The sequence below is a fragment of the Diabrotica virgifera genome, chromosome 6 (assembly GCF_917563875.1).
Source record: "Diabrotica virgifera virgifera chromosome 6, PGI_DIABVI_V3a".
NCBI lineage: Eukaryota > Metazoa > Arthropoda > Insecta > Coleoptera > Chrysomelidae > Diabrotica > Diabrotica virgifera.
Window position 1 is genome coordinate 27,442,537 of NC_065448.1, and position 22,072 is coordinate 27,464,608.

General features: G+C 33.2%; 1 protein-coding gene across 5 annotated transcripts in view; it reads left to right on the plus strand.

Moving 5' to 3' along the window:
- Positions 1-21,861, plus strand: part of LOC114339129 (uncharacterized) — a 163,746-nt gene extending 141,885 nt beyond the window's left edge. For all 5 annotated transcript variants that reach the window (XM_050654898.1, XM_050654901.1, XM_050654902.1 and 2 more), the window contains one exon: positions 12,882-21,861. In XM_050654898.1, the coding sequence (XP_050510855.1) occupies positions 12,882-13,099 (218 nt within the window). In that variant the 3' untranslated portion in view covers positions 13,100-21,861. The remainder of the gene's footprint in view (positions 1-12,881) is intronic.
- The last annotated feature ends 211 nt before the right edge of the window (positions 21,862-22,072 follow it).

The window sequence follows — 22,072 nt, forward strand, 5'->3', positions numbered from 1 at the left end:
TCCTTACTGACTGAGTTACAGGGTGTTTTATCTAAAAATTTAAAAACTATTTTTGCTCATCATTTTAAAACTATTCGACGTATCCTTTTCATACTTGGCAGGAAGTATAAGTACTGTACAAACTACTAAATTATTTTAAACAAACGTTTCTGGCTATTACCAGAGGCGTACGACGGGGGAAAGTGAATGTTGACCCTTTCCAAATTCTACGCCACTGGCGGAATTGCTATTTTAGTTCAATTTTTGGATTCTCCAATACTTTCTATCAAAATAATGTACTCTTCATTCGTAACGATAAAGGCATTAGTTTTCGAGATCTTTGAAGTTAAAAATGAAACAAGGTTATTTTGATGTGTCGCCTTTATTTTTAATTTCAAATATCTCGAAAACTTATCATTTTATCGTTACGAATGTTATTATTATATATATATCGTTATATTATTTACATAAAAATTATTTTTAAAAAATTATAGTTAAAAAGGGAATCATTAAATCCTTATATGATAGAGCCAAAATTACTTGTTCTAACGAAAATTCATTTTTAGAAGAAAAACAATTGTTAACATCTGTTTTATTAAAAAATGATTACCCTTTATCGTTTATAAATAAGGAATTGTCAAGATTGGATCGAATGGAACAGAACAACTTCACAAGAAATAATACGAGGAAAATATCAATACCATATATAAAAGGATCTGAGAAACTTAAAACAATAGGAAATAAATTCAACATTTCAAAACATTCAAAACAACAAACACATTGAGATCTATTCTATCTAAAACTAAACCTAACAATGAACAAGAAAGAACAAAGAATTGCATTTATGAAATACCTTGTGAATGCGAACAATTTTATTTAGGTAACACATCAAGACCATCAAACGTTAGAATAAGTGAACATCAGTCTTATATTAAAAATAGAGAATTTTATAGATCTCAAATACGTCAACACGCATGGGATAATGAACATAGAGTTTAGTGGAGAAATTCAAGTATAGTCCTGAAAGAATCAGATAGTAAAAAGAGAAAAATCAAAGAAGCGGCTCTAATTATGCTAAATGAAACCAATTGTGTCGCAAATTCCTCGGTAGAATGCAGTAGGATGTGGTTACCCATACTGAAAGAGGAAGTCAATAGACAGAAAATACCACGATTAGTAAGTCAATAACATATCGAGTTAGTACATATTTTATATTTTAGTATTACTTATTTTATATAATATATGTATTATTAATATTATTAAATTTATAATTTATAAAATTATAAATTTTATAATTTAAACATATTAAAGTCAGAATTTGGTATCAGTTTTTTTTTAGAGTAAATTAAATGTAAGACCAAATACTTACGATGTCGGGATAGTATCACGAGGTTTTTTCCTGGTTTTCCCTCGTAATTTACTATGGAATCTCTAACGCGAGAATTTTTCTGTCATCGTTGCATTTGGTTGTCTTTTTAAAGACAGATCACATGCTATGATTTTTTTGTGACGGAAATTCTTGAGTTTGGATTGATTTCATATAATCGAATGAACTATCTTTCAGTAAAGTCGTCCCAGGAACGCAACTCATAAATATTGGCAATATCATTTTAAAGTCTTCTACTTTAAAATGTATAATATATGTCTGAATTGCCAATATAAATGAGTCAGATGAAATACATTATTAGAAGAATTTTTTTACTTAGCAACAACATTTTGGTTTAATTTAGTAGTATTTTGTATTTTGACAACAACACCTGATTTGGGCGTCGAAACGTTAATCAAATTATTTTTTCAATTTAATTGTGGCTTATTTCCCATCTAAATAGTTAATCATAAAAATGCCACAAGGAAATAGCTTCAGAACAACATAAAAAGTATTGGAAAATCAAAAAATTACGCTAAAATAGCAATTTCGCCAGTGGCTTACCATTTAGGAAGGGTCAACCAGCCACTATCCCCTGTCGTAGGCCTCTGGTAGTAGCTAGAAACGTGTATTTATCTTAATTTGGTAGGGTGTACAGTACAATGCCTACACTTTCTGCCAAGTATGAATGATAAGGATACGACAAATAGTTTTAAGGTACTACGTACGTATAAATAATTTTTAAATTTTAATCATATGAAACATATCATAAATTAATCAAAATAACTGTTCCGTTTCATATTTAACTTCAAATATCTCGAAAACTAATGACTTTATCGTTACCAATGAAAAGCATATTATTTACGTAGAAAGTATTGGAGAATCTAAAAATGGCACTAAAATAGTAATTCCTCCAGTGGCGTAGAATTTGAGAAGGGTCAACCATTCACCATCCCTTGTCGTATGCTACTGGTAGTAGCTACAAACGTTTGTTTATCATAATTTAATATTGTGTATAGCAGTCGCACTTTCTGCCAAGTATGATGAGGATATCTCAAATAGTTTAAAAGTACTGGGTAAAAATAGTTTTTAAATTTGTAAATAAAACACCCTGTAACTCAGTAAGGAACCATATTTTATTTAAGTGTTAAGTTAAATCTTCGTTTTTTGTGCTAAGCTTTCTCCAGTTAATATATGGACAATTATTAATGAAACACCCTGTATAATGCGGAACTAGGGGGAAGAGGATCGGAACTCTTACATATGAATATGGCTATGTTCTTTTGGCATCATAACCCTAGATGGGTCTTTGCCTGTCTCGTTATGTCCTCTTATTCAGACTTCTCTTGTGCTCTTCATCTCCATTGTCTTACATTCATAGTTTTCAGGTCGTCGTTATGGGCCTTCATTTTTTCGCCTTCCTACCCGCTTCCATTGTAAAATTTCTTTGTTGTTTTTGTATCTTCTTGTCCCTGAACACGTCCCAGCAATGACATTTCAAAAATCTTACAATATCGTACCCATCACTTAATTCATTAATTTTGTCGTTTCTCCTGATTCTCCATGTGCCGTCTTACTCTTGCACCGGGCCATATACTTTTCTCTCTCTTCCTCTCAAATATCTTGAGTTGGGCTTCATACTTTTTTGGCATTACTCAGGTTTCACAACCACAGCCTGGTTACTACAACAGGTCTAATCAACAGGGCTGCTTTATCTATTAGGCAATATAGGCAGTTGCCTAGGGCGGCAAATTATGAGAGGGCGCGGCAAAAATACTGTACAAAAAATATGTGTATATAAAAATTAAAATCGAATAACATTTAAGTACATAGTACATCCATCAATGGAATATAAGTGGGCATTCATTTCTAAAAAACAAATTGCATTTTCTTAACACTATTCATTCAAAACGGACAGAAGTCGTAAATTTAGGGATTATTGGGCCGTCGCCAGCACCGCAAAGGCAGCGGCGGCGGGTGCACTGTTCAATATATTTTTTAAACTGACTCCTTTTTGGTTATTAGTGGTTGAAAATTTGCCATTTTCATTGAAAAATGTCGCCTTTTCGGACGGTTTTTTGCGAATACCTTAAAAATTATGGATCTAACGAAAAAAACCATATAAAACATTTTTGTAGCTTATGAAAAATCTAAGAGATTCGTTCCTTCATAAGTCTTCTAGTGATAACATAAAAAGAGATATGGTAGGTAAAAAGAAATTTTATTGTGCATGTTCAAATGGGTGTGTTCAATTTAATAACAGAGAAATGGTCGATTTTAAGGGTATAATGCTATCAATATCTTTTGTAAGTACTGCCTGAAAAAACCATTAAAACGCCGCAGTGTTAAGTTTCGATTACATTCAAACTAAGCGAGATATGGTGCAACAAAAAAGGATGACTAATTTATTTTAAGATAAAATGCGAAGTATGTATATTTTAACCCCTCATCCACCAGATTTAAATGCATCGTTTTGCTTCTACAATACCTTTTACTATAGTGTTATTTCTATGTTCAACAAGTTGGACGGGTTTAAAATGTATGGTTTTTGAAAAAAATAAGATCAAATTATAGAGAGCATTTTTAATTTTTTTTAAATCTTCCTTTTTCTCCATGTAACTCGAAAATGATAATGAGATACAGTAATTAAAGAAAAATAAAATTGTTATCTAAAAGAAAGCCTGCATTTTTGTAAGGTATTTTTTTTACGTATCTCTTATCACTTTCGAATTACATGGAGAAAAAGGAAGATTTTTAAGAAAATTTAAAAATGCACTCTATAATTTGACCTTATTCTTTTCAAAAACCATTTATTTTAAACCCGTCCAACTTTTTGAATATAGAAATAACACTATAGTAGAGGGTATCCTAGAAGAAAAACAATGCATTTAAATTCTGGTGGATGAGGGGTTAAATATACTTCTCATTTTTCCTTAAAATACATTAGTCATAAGTTTTTTTGCACCATATCTCGCTTAGTTTGAATGTAACCGACATTTAACAGATCTTGTTTTAAAGGTCTTTTCAAGCACTACAAAAGGTATCCGTAGCATTATACCCCTAAAATCGACAATTTCTCTGTTATTTTAAGTTGAAAACACCGATTCGAGCATGCACAAAAAAAATCTTTTTTCACCTACCATCTCTTTTTTTATTAATACTAGAAGATTTATGAAAAATGAATCTCTCTGATTTTTCATAAACTACAAAAATGTTTTATATAATTTTTTTCGTTAGATGCACAATTTTTATGGTATTCTCAAAAAAAAAACAGTCTCCGAAAAGTGTCATTTTTCAATGAAAATGGCAAATTTTTAATTACGAATAACTCAAAAAGTATTGAGTTTTCAAAAAAAATATAAAACAGTTATTGCTTAGAATTAGGTTCTCTGGCCACTTCCGGTGTTAGTTTGATAAAAAAAATTCCACCCCCAAGAACGGGTGGGAACCACCCCTAAGTTAAAAGCGTCATAGGATATATCGTAGACTTTGTTTATTGAACTATTCCCTACTTACAGTGAAAATATCAAGTAAATTGATGCAGTAGGATAGTAGGATGGAATTCTGAGCCAAATACCCTCACTGACTGCACTAATAGATACCTACATCATTCATACATGAATGCATTCACTTAAAGGTTCATTTGGATACCACAATAAAATCACCAATCACCAATAATTGACATATCTAAATATTTAAAAAAGAGTGGATTGAAAGATATTTTCCCTAATTTTGATATTGCTTTGCGCATTTATTTCTGCCTCCCAGTTGCCAACCAACGTGTCCGCTGAAAGGTCATTTTCGAAAATGTCAAGAATTTAAAATAGTCATGAAAATAATTTCCGATCAAGTATGACGCAAGAACGTCTTAACAATTTGTCGATTTTGTCCATAGAAAGTGACGTAACAAAGGCGATCAATTATGACGACATTATAGATGATTTTTCCAAAGAAAAATCAAGAAAGAAATCTGATGTGATCGAACTGGAATGACAATTTTTATGTATTCTTATTTAAATAAAAAAATCTGCTTGAAATTTTCTTTTCGCAAAAATGGTAGGTACATGCTTAAAGGGCGGCTACTAGAGAATTGCCTAGGGCGTCAATTGACCTAAACGCGGCCCTGCTAATCAATGTTCTGTAGATAGTCATTTCGGTTCTTTTGTCTAATAATTTCGATGTGATCAATCTTTTATTAGCATAGTATTTATAATTCCCAATGGAAATACGTGGATTAACACACTCGCTGCCACTTTTTATCCAGGAGTGGCAAAAGTGTATCGTCTTAAAATGCAACGGGTTACTGTCCCCAATCGGAGTCATGCGCATTTAGTAAAGTATCACTTTCACTCCAATCGGAGTCATGCACAGCGAATGTACTAATTCCGCTACTTACGAAATTCTTGGACGTGAATATATCCTTCTTCTTGTTGTGCCGTCTTCTAACGAAGGTCGGCGATCACTTTTTTAAATGCTTCTCTGTCTTTTGCAACGTGAAATATCTCTTCAACACTGAAGTTAATCCAATCTCTGATATTCCTCAGCCAAGATTTCTTCTTTCTTCTCAAGCCTTTTTCCCCTCTACTCTTCCTTGCATGTTGACGTGTAGCAGAGAGTATTTATCGTTACGAAGTATGTGGCCCAGATACGATGTTTTTCTTATTTTAATCGTGTTCATAAGCTTTCTGCCATGTCCAATTCTTCTTAAAACTTCTTCGTTTGAGAATTTTGCAGTCCAAGGAATTTTCAGAATACGTCTATATAGCCACATTTCGAATGCCTCCAATTTTTTACGGATTGTGCTTTTAGAGTCCAAACTTCTACCCCATATAGCAGTTGCGACCAAACATAACATTCGACGAACCTCAATCTACCGACAAATGTCTTATTTGTAAACAGTGACTTGTACCTATTTTATAAATCCTTTTCGAGCTATTTCTATTTTGATCTTTATCTCCTCATCTTGAACTAATTGTGAGTTTATAATTGCTCCGAGGTATTTTTGATTTTATTATTTTTAATGATTTTATTACCTACAAATACATTTGAAATAGAAACAATAATAAATGAACTAAAGTGTAAAAAGGCAACTGGTATTGACGACATTAATGCAGAATGTTTGAAAACAATTTCACCATACATACTCGAGCCATTGGTTCACATTATCAATATATGTATAGAAAAAGGAATATGGCCTAAAGCCTTCAAAACAACAGTAGTCATACCAATATACAAAAATGAAGACAAAACTCTTGCTGCAAACTATCGACCTATATCTCTTATTCCGCATATTTCTAAAATATTTGAATTATTATTGAAAAATAGGCTTACAGCATATATCAAAAAATATAATTTAATTTCCCCTCACCAATTTGGTTTTAAGCAAAATACTTCCACCCAAGATGCCATTTTGAATTTAACATCTAAAGCATATGAAGCACTTAACAAAAATAAAGTTTGCTTATGCGTATTTCTTGATTTGGCCAAAGCTTTTGACACTGTTAGTCACAATAACCTCTTACAAACCTTAGAGAAAATTGGTATAAGAGACAACTGTTTACAATTATTTAGAAGTTACCTCTCTGAGAGACAACAGGTAGTAAGGGTCTCCGAAGTAATAAGCGGACAAAGAAGTATAACATATGGAGTGCCACAGGGAACAGTATTAGGTCCTGTCCTGTTTAATCTATATATAAATAGATTATTTTCATTACAGAGTACAGGGCACATAATTGGGTTTGCTGATGATACAGCTATTATTTATGATGCTGAGAATTGGTATGAATTAAAAACAAAAGCAGAATGTGATCTACAACTAATAAAAGAATGGTTTGACTACAAAATACTAACAATCAATTTTAAGAAAACTGTTTATCTACCAATATTTAACTCTAACTTGACCACTGATCTTTTCAAACCCCTTCAAATATCACATAATAAACAAAATTTTTATATTAAACCCGTAACAAATGTTAAATATATAGGAGTTTTTATAGATACACATCTAAAATGGGACTTTCACATTAAATATATCATTAAAAAGCTAGAGTTTATCCTGTATAAGTTTAAACATCTTAAAAACACATACCTAATATAAACCTTCGCACACTATATTAGGGACTAGTAGAAAGTCATCTCCGTTATGGTATACTGGCTTGGGGAAGCGCCCTAAAAACACATATTCTCCCACTGGAAATCAGACAAAGAAAATTTCTGAAAATTATTATGTCTAAACCATACACCTACTCTACAGATAGATTATATAAGGATAGTAATATATTTGACTTGAAACAGTTATACTTTCTTTGTGTGTCTTTAAAATATCACACCATGAAAACAGACAACAATTTACCATCACATGAGCATGATACAAGAGGCAAACACCTTTATATGATTCCGAAAATGACAAAGTCCTTCTGTCAAAGAAGTTTTCTATTTCTAGCCCCAAAAATATATAATCATATCCCCAATGATATCAAAAATACTAAGAATGTTCTTCTATTTAAAAAGAAATTAAAATCATTTCTGATGGAACAAACAAGAAATTTTTGTGACATCATTATAGTAGCTTAAATTTACATACATAAAAAAAATAAATGAAACTCTAGAGTCACTACCAATTTTTATACCTATATTTCAAATTTTATATTGTTTTAAACTGATTTATTTTGCTTATTATTTTTATCATATTTAATAAAACATGCGTATATACACCATTCTTCAAAAATATTACTAACTAATTGAGCCATACATAATTGTTTTAAAAAAAAATTAATTATTCGTGCTTTATTCTTAAACTAAGTTTTTATTTTATTGTTTTCATTATATTATTTATTCTACGTATCATATTTACTAAAACATAACTGTGTATCTACAATTAAAAAAAACGTACCTATCTATTTATTGTATTATATTATATTGTATTATGTTGCTATTTATGTTATTTATGTTATTTACGTTAATATGTTATTATTTATTATTTTATATCATATTTACCGAAACAGGTGTATCCACACCTCTCGGAGACCTTCGGGTTAATTTATTCACTTTAGCTGTAAATATCTAAAAAGATTGTACCTATTATTGTTGAATAAATTATTATTATTATTATTTATACTTCTCGACCCTCTCTATCGGTTTACCCTCCAATGTCAGATGTAGGTATGTTGTCAACAGGGTTTTTTGAGATCACCATGAATTTGGTTTTATTTATATTCATTGTTAGTCCCATCTTTTTGCTTTCTCTGTTAATGATATCTAGAAGAATTTATAAATCGTATATATCTTCTCCCACGATTGCGGTATCGTCTGCAAATCTTATGTTATTAATTATTATATTATTATTATATTATTATTATTATTATCAGATTTAGCCATACGGCTCACACTCCCTCTAAGGGGAAAATTGACTCATCCCAGATACCTACGGTATCAAAAGGATTGAGCTCTGGTGGGACTCTTTCCGTGTTATCGAGCCCTAGGTGACTTGGAATGCAGGTGTATCTCCCAGAAATTTTCGTACGCATCTGGCCGTCGCGAGTAGTACAGCTTTCTGCATGGCCTTATAAAGATGTTCATTCAGACCCAGCTTTTTTATGCTTTCGAGGAGGGTCTTCGGAATGACTCCAGTAGTAGAAATAATAATCGGTATCGTCTGGGTACTTTGCATTCTCCATTGCCTTCGTATTTGAATTTCTAGATCTCTGTATTTGGCGATCTTTTCAGTAAATTTACTACGTAGATTATTGTTGTTAGGTATCGCCACATCAATTAGTGTTGTTTGTCTTGTTAATTTATTAACTAGTACGAGATCTGGTCTATTATGTGCCACTGTTTGGTCTGTGAGCACAGTGCGGTCCCAGTATAGCTTGTAGTTGCCATCCTCAAGCATACTCTCAGGGACGTATTGATAATACGGGAGATGGTCTGTTTGGAGAAGTCCCAGCTTGATAGCTATCTCTTGATGAAGGATTTTTGCTACTGCATCATGCCGTTCCTTGTATTCAGTTGCAGCAAATGCCTGGCAGCCCCCTGTAAGATGTTGGATGGTTTCTTGGGCTTGACATCCATATCGGCATCTGTCGTTTTGAACCTGAGGGTCTTTGATGATATATTTCAGGTAATTTCTGGTTGGTATAACCTGATCCTGAATGGCCAGTATTGAACCCTCCGTTTCAGGGAACATCTTTCCTGATGTCAACCAGTAGTTCGACGCTATATTGTCGACATAGTCTTGGCTGACCTCATTGGGATGTCGCCCGTGCAGAGGTTTACCCATCCAGGCGCGCACTTTTTCGTCCTTAGTAAGGTGGTTTATGCGCATTTCTGGTTCCCTCAGTTTGATCGGTGTTGTGTCATCTACTGCGCAGATAGCGCGATGTAGAGTAGATGTCTCAGCCTGCATCTGAAAATAAGTTCTTAAATTAGCAATTTGTTTATCTAATTGCTCACCTATATCCATAAGTCCTCTTCCTCCTAGATTCCGTGGTAATGTTGTTCTTTCTACTGCACTCTTAGGATGGTGTTTTTGTGCCTTTGTGAGGTGTGTTCGCACTTTTCGCTGAAGAGCTTCTATATCTGTTTTTGTCCACTTAACAATACCAAATGAGTAGCTAAGCGCGGAACATGCGTAGGTGTTTAGTGCCTTAAACAAATTTCTACTGTTAAGGTGTGAGCGAAGCAGCTGTTTTACCCTTCGTATAAACTCAGTAGTTATCTCTGTTTTCATTTGTTTATGGTCAATTTTCCGCGCTTGCTTTACTCCAAGATATTTGTACATATCGTTTTCACCCATGGCCTCGATGTTCTGGCCATTTTGCATATCGAATCCTCCGGGCTGTACTTTTCCTCTGACTATATTTAAAATACGGCACTTGTCTAGTCCGAAGTACATACTAATATCATTAGAAAAAGTTTCTACAGTTTTTAGCATCTCGTCGAGTTGGTTTCGAGTGGAAGCCATTAATTTCAAATCATCCATGTACAATAAATGATTAAGCTTCGCCACCACATTGTTGTTATTTTTGATGCTAAAACCTGCATCTGTGGAGTTCAATAGCTGAGATAGTGGGTTCATAGCTAGACAGAACCACAGAGGACTCAACGAATCTCCTTGAAACAGGCCCCGGCTGATTGCGATATTTTCAGTTTCGATGTTACTTTCACCAGGTATTTGAAGGTGAATTCTAGTTTTCCACTCTGTCATTATATGTTGTAAAAAGGTCACTATATTATCATCGACTTTATATATTCTCAATATATCTATAAGCCATTCATGCGGCACTGAATCAAAGGCCTTCTTGTAATCAATAAAAGCAGTAAATAGGTTCCTCTTTTTGGAATATGCTTGATTAGAAATGACTGAGTCGATGATAAGTTGTTCTTTGCAGCCCATGGAACCCTTAGCGCATCCTTTCTGTTGAGGCTCTATGATATTGTTCAGCGCACAGTGTTGGTAGATACGCCGGGCTACACAGGATGTGACCAATTTATACAAAGTTGGAAGACAAGTAATTGGGCGGTATTTTGCTGGATCTTGGGTGTTATTTTGATCCTTCGGTATTAAATAAGTGGTTCCCTGAGTTAGGAATGATGGTATATCCTGCGGATTAGAAATAACATAATTAATTAGTGTTGATAAGCATTCATGAGCACTCCAAAACTTCTTGAGCCAAAAGTTTTGAACTCCGTCTGGTCCAGGAGATTTCCAGTTATGAAGCTCTTTGATGATATTTGAGACTTCTTCAGTGGTGAAGGGTTCGTAGAGAGTAGTAGTGTAGTGTTGGCAGTTCTGTGCCGTATCTTCGATCCATCCAGCATTGTTGTTAAGAGCAGCTGGTGTGGAAAGTTGATTTCCCCAAAACTCATGAATTTCTTCTTGGCTTGGATAAGACTTATCGAGATTTTCTACGGTGGAATTGAGTTTTCGATAGAACGCCTTCTCAGCAGTCTCAAAAAGGGCATTGTCGGATTTTCGGTTGTTACTCACTTTGTACCTTCTTATTCGTCCTGAATAAACGGAGAGTCTTTGTTTTAACGTATCCAGGCACTGTTGGGCTGTGTTGTTTTCTGGATCGTATCTTGAGTGTCTTGCAGTATTCCGTATTATTATTATTATTATTATTATTATTTAGTATATTATTATTATTTATTATTATTATTTTATTTAAAACTTACAAACACCACCTAGGTAGTAATTACATGTAAGAGTGCTTATTACTTGGTATAACAATATACACACAAAAAGTACAAATAAATACAATATACACACAAGTACAAAATAAAAGTACAGAAAGTAAACACATTAAAAAAAGACACAAGTTAATAAAATTTTAAAATTGAGCCCATTACTTATCTATTGATGATAACATTTTTTAATATCCCTTACACTGCAGTTAAAGAGGTCTATATCACAGATCTTTATTAATGCATTACACTGATATTGCATATAGTTTATTATTGCACAAGGATTATATGGACTACAAGAAAATAGGTCATTACTGTTTACTCTTAGGTTGACCTTTGGCACATGAAACCTAATAAAATTGATCAAACCACATGTCTTATATTTAACATTGTTAATAATATTATGTATAAACACAACACAATGCATATTTCTTCTTTGTCTAATGACTGCAAGCCAAATATTTGAAGCAACTCTTTTGATGGCGTAAGGTGACTATACACATTGTATTTCTTAAGGTATAAATACCTTAGAAATCTTTTTTGTACCTTTTCTATATGATTAATATGAAATTTGGCTTCAGGAGCCCATACCACTGATGCATATTCTAAGTTTGGTCTGACTAAAGCGTTATATAGTCTAATGGTTGTGTTTATACTAAAGTGTTTGGAATTTCTTATTACAAATCCCAATATTTTGTAGGCCTTATTAACAATATGTATATAGTGTTCATTAAATTTCATGTTAGCCTGTAGGTATATTTCATGTTAGCCTGTAAATCTTTACATTTGGTTTTCCTAGATACTACACAGTTGTCAATTCTATAATTATTTTGAATGTAGTCGATTTTGCGAGTAAAAGATATGACTCCACATTTCTTAATATTCAAGATCATATTGTTGTCCCTAAACCATTCTATAACTGAGGTCAGGTCCTCCTGTAGTAACTGACAATCATTTGGATTATGTATAGTCTCCCTCCAATTATGCTCCCTCCAATCCTTACACCTTCAGTTCTTTCCCATAGTGCCTACTGAAATATTAGTTGGGAATACACATTAAATAATTGTAGCGACAGCACGCATCCCTGTCTGACTCCTTTTTGAATTTCCACTTGGTTTGTCTCACTATCTTCTACCCGTACGACCGCTGTTTGATTGTAGTACCTATAGATTTTGACCTATTGGTTTTTGGATTAAATTAATATTCTTGGGATTTAGCTGTATGTGTTTCAATGCATGTATGAGTTTACCATGTTGAACTCTGTCAAACGCCTTTTGGAAATCTATATAACATATATGTCCTAGATAACTTAAAATGCCGTCAAACATAACTCTTATATTATTTGTTTCAGGTGCAAGAATGATCTACCGATATCTACCACAAGCAGCAGGCTTGAGGCGTATTTCCCTTCACAAATCGTTGAGTCCAAAAGGAGACAAGATGTACATATTACTATGCGAATGTGCGAACTTACTAAGCGATGTGACTGTTTGTGCTTTAATTTTGCCTGCCCTAAGGGCGAGGTTGACTGGGTATACGGGAATTTTTAGACCATTACAGACTTTTTAAAAAGTGGGTCCAACTAAGATAACCTTTTACATATCTTATACATGCATATTTAATAATCGTTACAGGTTGTACCTATGGTTTCCAAATCTAAAAGTCAAAATGTACTACAAATTATAAAATGTATTGGCAAATTAATCCTCTTTCCTAATAAATCAACAAAACAGAAAATCGACAAACTTTGAACATCAATAAAAAATATTGTCGACGTAACAAAACTAAGTATATTTTTGATTGCTTTTATTGGAAAAGTTTTTTTGGTGGTCTGATGATATATTAGATAGCATTGTACAAATTTATGTTGAAGTGTTTTCAATAAAGTAGAAATGAAGGTTATTATTAGAAGCTCAAAATATACCTACAATGCTATCATTAGATCATTACAGATTTTATGGAGTAATAACATGATTAATATTTACAATAAATATTTGCTGAAGAAAACCAATTATACGGTGAAAATTTTATCAAAAATTTGAGGCGGGTGGGTTTTTGTCGAAAAATGTCGATTTCATACCCTCCAGTTAGACCAGATAGACAATTCGAAAACGGCGGGTTCGTTGGAAAAAATATTACCATGAGATTTTTTTGCATAAGTAATCACATTTGTAATACACCCCAGAATAAGGTTCAAGAAGTCGCCCACGCGAAAAGTGGTCCAAATTTTTTTTAACACTTTTTTTAATCAAATTGCAAAAATTTCTATTTTTGGTCCTGACAATTTTTTTTAGGTTTTTTAAACCATTCTGGACAAAAAAGTTTGTTGTAATTTTTGTCTAAAGTTGATGGTTTTCGAGTTATAAGCAATTTAAAATTTGAAAAACGCGAAAATGGCCATTTTTAAGACTTAATAACTAGGTTTTTTTGTTATTTTTTACAAACGCCATCTGTTTATTTCAAACTATAAACACTAAGCATTTTTGTTGAACAGAATTTGATGATCCTCTACATGATCCTGAAGAAATTTGTATCATTAATTTATTACTAAGCTGTTAGTTTTAATTATTATTAACAATAAGCCGTAAGATCGTATTGACGCGGCTGTAAAATGTGAGTACGAGAGTAAGATCCCCATTGCACTGCCGAAATGACATCTCTCTCGCACTCACCATAGACGGCCGCCTAATACGTGCAGGTGTTCATTATTATTACTTAAAAATAACAGTTTAGTAATAAAATAATGACAAAAATTTCTTCAGGATCTTGTAGAGGGGGCTTTAAACTTTGATTTAGTCACTTTCTGACTTTCATAATAATAACTTTTACCAATTTATTGAGCCTTGAATATCGCCATTTTTCGTTTTTTTAATTTTAAATTGTTTAGAACTCGAAAACGATCAACTTTAGGGAAAAATTACAAGAGCCCTTTTTTGTTCAGAATGGTCCAAAAAACCTAACAAATATTTGTACGGGCCAAACATATTGATTTTTGCAATTTGATTAAAAAAATTGTTAAAAAAAAATTTGGACCACTTTTCACGTGGGCGACTTCTTGAACCTTATCTGGGATGTTTCACGAATGTGATTGTGCAAAAAAATCTCATGGGAATATTGTTTCTAACGAACCCGCCGTTTTTGCTTTGTCTAAGGGCGGATCTGTTTTGAGGTGGATGTGACAAATGGCAGTCTGATTTTTGCAGAAAAAGATATGTGATAACTTCAGCAATGATAATTTTAATTATCCTCCCTCTTAGGCCTGGATCCCGCATACCAAAACAAAGTTTATTAATAGCAAGCTGAAAATTTGTTAATAGCTTCACGGTGTTTAGTCGGACAAACTTTGATGGACGGGAACACTGGAACAGGACAAGTTTTAATTAATTAATTAATTAATTAATTAATTGAGGAACGTGTCATCCTGACAAGTTTATGATCGTGAAAACTAGCAGATTGTTGTTAAGTTTATTCAATAGCAAATTTTATATTATAATATATGAAAAAATGTTCATGTGACAGATATATTGGGCATTTTAATAAGTCCGACACGTAGAACATGTCAAATAACAGCAATTTTTTGGTGGTAAATAGCAGTCTGATTTTTGCAAGAGAGTTTAATAAAAGGGTAACAAACCAATTAGAAGTTCTGTCCGACAAAATACATGGGACCTTTTCGTAGTCTGACGTTCAAAACCTGTAACCTGTTCCACAATTAAAACTTCCCCTTTTCCAGTGTTCCCGTACATCAAAGTTTGTCCGACTAGACACCGTTAAGCTATTAACAAATTTTCAGCTTGGTATTAATAAACTTTTTTGGTACACGGGATCCATGCCTATTAGGTCTGGATCCCGCGTATGCAAAAAAAGTTGATTATTAGCAAGCTGAAAATTTGTTAATAGCTTAAGGGTGTCTAGTCGGATAAACTTTGATTTATGGGAACACTGGAACAGGGGCAGTTTTAATTGTGGAACAGGTTAAAAATTTGGAATGGTCAGACCAAGAAAACGGCACATTTATTTTGTCCGACGGAATAGACTTAAACTCTCCGAACAGAGATTAAACTCTCATCCAAAAATCAGACCGCTATTTATCACCTGTCATAATTCCTGTCATTTGACATATTCTACATGTTCCACTCATTAAAACGCCCAGTTGGTGATAAATAGCAGTCTGATTGTTGCATGAGAGTTTAATCTCTGTTCGGAGACTTTAAGTCTGTTCTGTCGGACAAAATACATGTGCCGTTTTCGTGGTCTGACCGTTCCAAATTTTTAACCTGTTCCACAATTAAAACTGCCCCTGTTTCAGTGTTCCCATATATCAAAGTTTGTCCGACTAGACACCCTTAAGCTATTAACAAATTTTCAGCTTGCTATTAATTAACTTTTTTTTCATACGCGGGATCCAGACCTATATCTCAAATAGGTCGGGAATATTAATAAATAAATTAAAATGTTTCAAAATTACTAAAAACATCATTTTTTCTACCTTTCTTGCTTTTATAACTTTAAAACGATTCATTTTGGTGGGGTCATACTTAAATAAAATAGCGATAATTGAATTTTCTAAAATGTTTTAATTTATTAGCCTTGCTGTAAAATAGCAATAAATACAAAAAAGAGGGAAAACGAGCCTTTTCTTATTTATTGTTTTTCATCCACTAATATGATTGCACTAGGACCTTTATAATTTGACTAGAAAATCTTTATAGTTTAATAAAATAAATAGTCCACATTAACATATATTTAGGTATAGTCGGTTCGCTAAATCAGAAACAACTGGCTAGTAATTTTAGTAGGTAATTTTTTTGTTTTTGGTCAATTTTGCCAAAATTGGCAAAATTACTAACTATTGAGTAATTATTAACTATTTTGTAATTATTTTTTTGCCAATTTTACCAAATTGGCAGAGTTATTTACTAAAATCACTAGCCAGTTGTGTCTGAGTTTAGCGAACCGACTATAAAAGATTTCGCATAATAATTTTGCAATCTTAATTTTTCTTTAGATACAATTTTTTACGTATGCTGATTTTGAACATGAACAATTTTAATTTATAAAATCTAAGAAAAAAAACATGAATGTAAAAATATATTTTATTTTTATATCGGCGCCCCTCAAAATTTGGTGCCCGGCTTGCCCACCCCTTTATCCGGCACCGCATAAAGCACTGGTTTGGATTTGGAAACCACAGTTTACTACCTATGTGAACAGTATTAAAACTGCTAATAAAGTAATAAGAGACTTAAATTATTTTCATAAGTTAATAAAATTCAAAGAAAATGTTATTTAAGTATACCCTTATAAGTACACGAAATTTCTTTAAAGATAAAACTTCGGAGATGCTACGTGTTCTCCTATTATTTCATGGGTTGGAAGCTTGGACATTAAAGAAAGATGTTTCGGACAGATTAGAAGCCTTCGAATTATGGGCCTACAGAAGGATATTAAGAAGTTGTGTGGATAGAGTTACCACTGGCGAAGCGTGCATGTAACCACTGTTACCATTGGTAACAGTTAAAAATCTTGCAAATAAATATTTTATGACGATGAAATGACGTATTTCAGTAGCCCTGTTACCAGATTTAAATTTGGTTACAGTACCTATAAAAAGTGTGCGTGGAGTTAACCATGAATGAGTGTCGCTGCGTAATCGATCCACTACTTGAAAAGTAATTCTCCTTGTATAATTTTGAAGAAAAAAATGAGATTATTGAAAATGAAAGACCTATTTTAAACAATTTAAAAAAGGAATCAAAAAAGTAGTTCGATATTTTAAATTTAGTTGTTACAGTGAAAATCCTTGGTTATGTGGTTGCAAGAAAAATAGACTGTATTGTTGGCCATGTCTTCTGGTTTCTACAGGAAAATGGGTGGACCAGGTTCACGATTTAAATAGTTTTAGAGTTTTAAAAAAGAAACGTGAAATTTCTCCGTTACCTACATGTAAGATGTATACCCAATTTGATTCAGTTTGGCAAAACAAGAATCGAAAGGTCTCTTAACCCAGCTTTTAAAGCAAATATTGCTAAACATAATAAGTTTGTTAAACAATAGATAGGTATATCCTTAGCACACTTATAATAGATACCGTATGTTTTTTGGTCAAACAAGAATTAGCGTTTCGTGGTCATTTTGAGGGCGACGACTCTGACAATCGAAGCAATTACAGGGAATTGTTAACATTCATTGTCAAAAAAGATCAAAAATTTTGCCAACATCTAGAAACATCAACTGTTTTTTCAAGAGTTTGAAGTGATATACAAAATGATATTATTATACCTATATACACATTTAGCCATATCTTCATTTTTTTTAAATAAGATTTTTTGCATCTGGTTTTGGTAACACTTTAGAAAAAGTCACGCGTCGCCACTGAGAGTTACCAATGTCGAGGTGTTGAAAAGAATGGGAAAAGATGAAGAGGTTTTAAATACAATTAAAATTAGACAACTATAATATCTGGGACATGTCATGAGGGGCAAGCGTTAGAACTTGTTGTTATTAATATACAAGGAAAAATACAGGGTAGAAGGAGTCGTGGAAGAAGACACATCTCCTGGTTAAAAAATCGAGAGCTGGGTTTAACTGCACTTCTGCTGATCTCTTTAGAGCAGCGGTATCGAAAGTGCGAATTGCCATGATGGTTGCCAACCTTCTTAGAGGTGATGGCACATCAAGAAGACAGGTTAAAATAGCGATACAGTGATTTATAACCAAGCACTTAGGGATGGTTACAAGCTAGAGCTTAGCTCGGTTTGTTTCTTTTGAGCCGAGCCGAGCTGAATTCGAAACGAGCTGAGCTTTCCTTAACGAGCTTGTCAATATTTTAGCTAATGCTCTAATACTTTTTCTAATTCATTTATTTCTGCTACGATTGACACTTATGTTTGAGAGTAAGTAATTTAGACTACAAATATGTATTTTTAATATACAGTGTGTCCGTAAATTGCTACGTATATTGAATTTTACATTCATTATTACGTTTTCAAGCTCGGTTCGGTTCGAACGAGCTACGAGCCAAGCCGACACGAGCCACAAGCTCAACTTGCAGCTCGAAGTTCAAGCCGAGCTTGGGCCGAGCTCAAGCTTGTCAATAGTTCGGCTCGGCTGGCCTCGAGTGCATCCCTACGAAATACTGTATTATTTGCTCGCGAGAAAGGAACACACTTGCTTTGCGAACTTGAGATGAACTGCCTTTAATTTTGTTAGATGCATTTTGATGCACATTAATCTTAATGAGACACGTCTGGTGTTTTTATAGAACACAACGCGTTTACACTTATAATCGAAAATCTTTATCCGTAAAGAGGTACAGTCTGTTCCAAAAGATTCAACATACAATATTTATGAAAAACGGGAACAAAATAAAATTAATTTAAATTGTTGTTTTTGCAACATTAGTACATTGTTTACCGGGTAGGAAAAGCTTAACATTCCTGGACGACTGTGTCGTCAGCACAGAGTCCAGGAATGTGGCTTTTCCTACGAGGTAAACATACTATTTTTCCGCAAATCGTTTAAAATTCGACAGATATTGATTGATTTAAAAAAACGCGATAATTTTATTCCCAAATAAATGGTGCTTTGAAATTCCTAATAAAATTACTTGGGTTACTATGGAAACGTATTGAGGTTGAATTGTCAAACTTGACGCTTATAAATTTAATTGCTGGTGTTCTCGAAAGTAAAATGATAAGTAATGATGAAATTTCCATTCCTGGGACTCCTCCAGAGCTGGTTGAGGCAGTGAATACTGCTTCATTAGAATTATTGCCAAAGAAATCAAGAGAAAAGTACGAAAATGCATACAGACGTTTTATGGATTATTAATAATTTTCTATCATTTATGTAGAACACTAACAACTGTACGGAAATATCATTTCCTTACAGTAAGGAAATGACATTTCCTTACAGTAAGGAAGTCCTGACTTTTTCTTCAAGAAATTTTGACAGGAATGTCAAAATTTCCTGGCGATTTGCGGAAAAATCTTTTTATCTTTAATACTTTATTAGTAGGTTTAGTAAGCAACCTGATACATTGTGATTTTTAGTAATTAGGAATTTAAAGATAATAATTTTGCAAGCGTAGGAACCTATCATTTTAAGATTAATTTTGAACGTTGAATTTTTGTCGCTGAATTTTTGACGTTTGTAAAAATGTAAATAGCAAGCTTGACTCAGGGTTAACGTATCTAATAAATAATTGTAGTGTGCAACAATTCAACTGTGATCTCTAAATTTATTATTAATTTTAAACTAATACTACACAGTCCAAAAGTTTACGAAAAATCGAACTCGGCAGTATTATACAGGGTGTCCCCGAAAATAGTGCGTTTCTTTAAGGTATGGATATAATGCACAATTTAGAACAAAAAAGTCGTATAACATTTTTTTCCAAAGTTACCCGTTTCCAATAAAAAAAATACATTGTTTTCCATATAAGTGAATTTTTATTTTCATAAATTTGAATGGCATGGCAACGTGGCCTACAAGAACTTGCTGTGACTGTGGAAATTTAACCTAATAACCCCTTGTTTATTTACTATTAAGGTGTGATTTTTGGGGTTGTTGACATCATAGGTACCTACCTGCAAAATAATGGATATGGGTTTGGTTGATATTTACATTATTTTACCTACCAGATGCAACTGACCTACAAACCTACTTTTTTAATCTAGATTTTTGAGTTTAGCGTTGTTGCCAGACTTCAATTTGCATATCAAAATGTATTTTCGTTTTTTGGCCAAACGGATCAATTTAGAAAAAAATGTTATAACACTTTTTTGCACTACATTGTGCCTTCTACCTATACCTTTAAGGAACGCACTATTTTCGGGGACACACTGTATCTTATTTTTTATGTCATAAATTGAATTCACGACTTACTTCAGCTAAGCGATTTAAGCGATTTAATAACCACATTATAATTTATGTTTGATTGACTTGAAGAAGGCATTTGACATAGTAGGGCTTGAAAATGTAATACATTTCTTGTACAATGAAGAGATGAAGTTAGCATTGAACAAGTAATGGAAATAAATTACCTTACACTGTCCAGCTTCAGCTAGACAGGGCCTCGATTTTTGACTCTTCGCTTCGTTATCGATCATTCGCTATCTGTACACTAAACAGATACGAAGCGAATACGTTCGATAACGAAGCGAAGGGTCAAAAATCGAGGTCGAGGCCTTCGATTTTTGACCCTTCGCTTCGTTATCGATCATTCGCTATCTGTACACTAAACTACTAAACAGATACGAAGCGAATACGTTCGATAACGAAGCGAAGGGCCAAAAATCGAGATCAAGAGACGTTGAAAAGAAATCCGAGATCAAGTATAATAAAAAGCAAATAGATTTAGCACAATGCCTTGATAACACTATTTGGTGTAATCGACATATTAATTGATACGAAATCAAGAATCTATAAGGTCAGTATAAGACCAATAATGACGTAAGCATCAGAATCATGACCTAAGGCATAAGACATCCAAATCATAGACAGTGCTGCAGCAGAAACGAGCTAAGAAATACAGGAAACACACTGAGAGACCGAATAAAGAGTGACGACCTTAGAACAAAATGTAATGTACAGATTATAAACGAGTGAAGACCAAATAGAAAAAAGAATGGAACAATCAGATCAGTAGACTGGCCGACACAAGAATCGCTATAGGTGAATTTGTGATTTAGTATACGGTAATTATGGTTGAGAGTATGGAAGAGTAACAAACTTTACTATAACTTATAGATGCAGTAAATAGCGAATGCGCCCAAATGGGACTTGACATTAACAACACTGGACGGTTAGAGCAAATAGTTGAGAGGATCGAAGACTTTGAATTTTGGACTGGACAATCATGGAGGTAGCGGAATTATTCCTCGCTTGTAAGACCAGAGAAACTTTTATAAATGTGGTTGCCAACCTCCTTTGATTGGGATGACATAGGAAGATATTGTAACTGTACACACTGTACCTACGTTTGTATTGTAACTATTTTTATGACCATGTTGTCGAAACATATAAGCCTAAATGAAAAAACTCTTTCACTATGTGACAACTACAATTCATGAATCGGTTGTTGGTAAACTTGTGGGTACTGTAGTACATACTATATAAGTCCGGCTTGCTACAGTTTATACTCAAAATAATAGCAATAACTTTTTATCTATCTAACACATATCAGTTATAAGTGCAAACAATGACAAATAATGCTTGAAGTGCTGTTTTAATAAAATAATTTTTAGACAAACCTTAATATTAAGTTGGAAATTTACAATCACCTAAAAATTTATTGAAATGTTATAATAAATTATACTTCTATTGTTTTAGTTTCTTTTACTACTCGAAAAGTGCCAAAATATACCCTAACTAAAATGGGCCAGCGGCGGCAACCCCTAAAATGACGTTATACCGACCACGAAAATCAACTTTAAGGTGAATGACCAATTTTGGTCATTCTTTATGTTTTCGAGGTCGCTGAATCCGAATATGAAGTTTACTTTTATCTATGGTCCGTTTTTAAACCAAGAGGAGTAA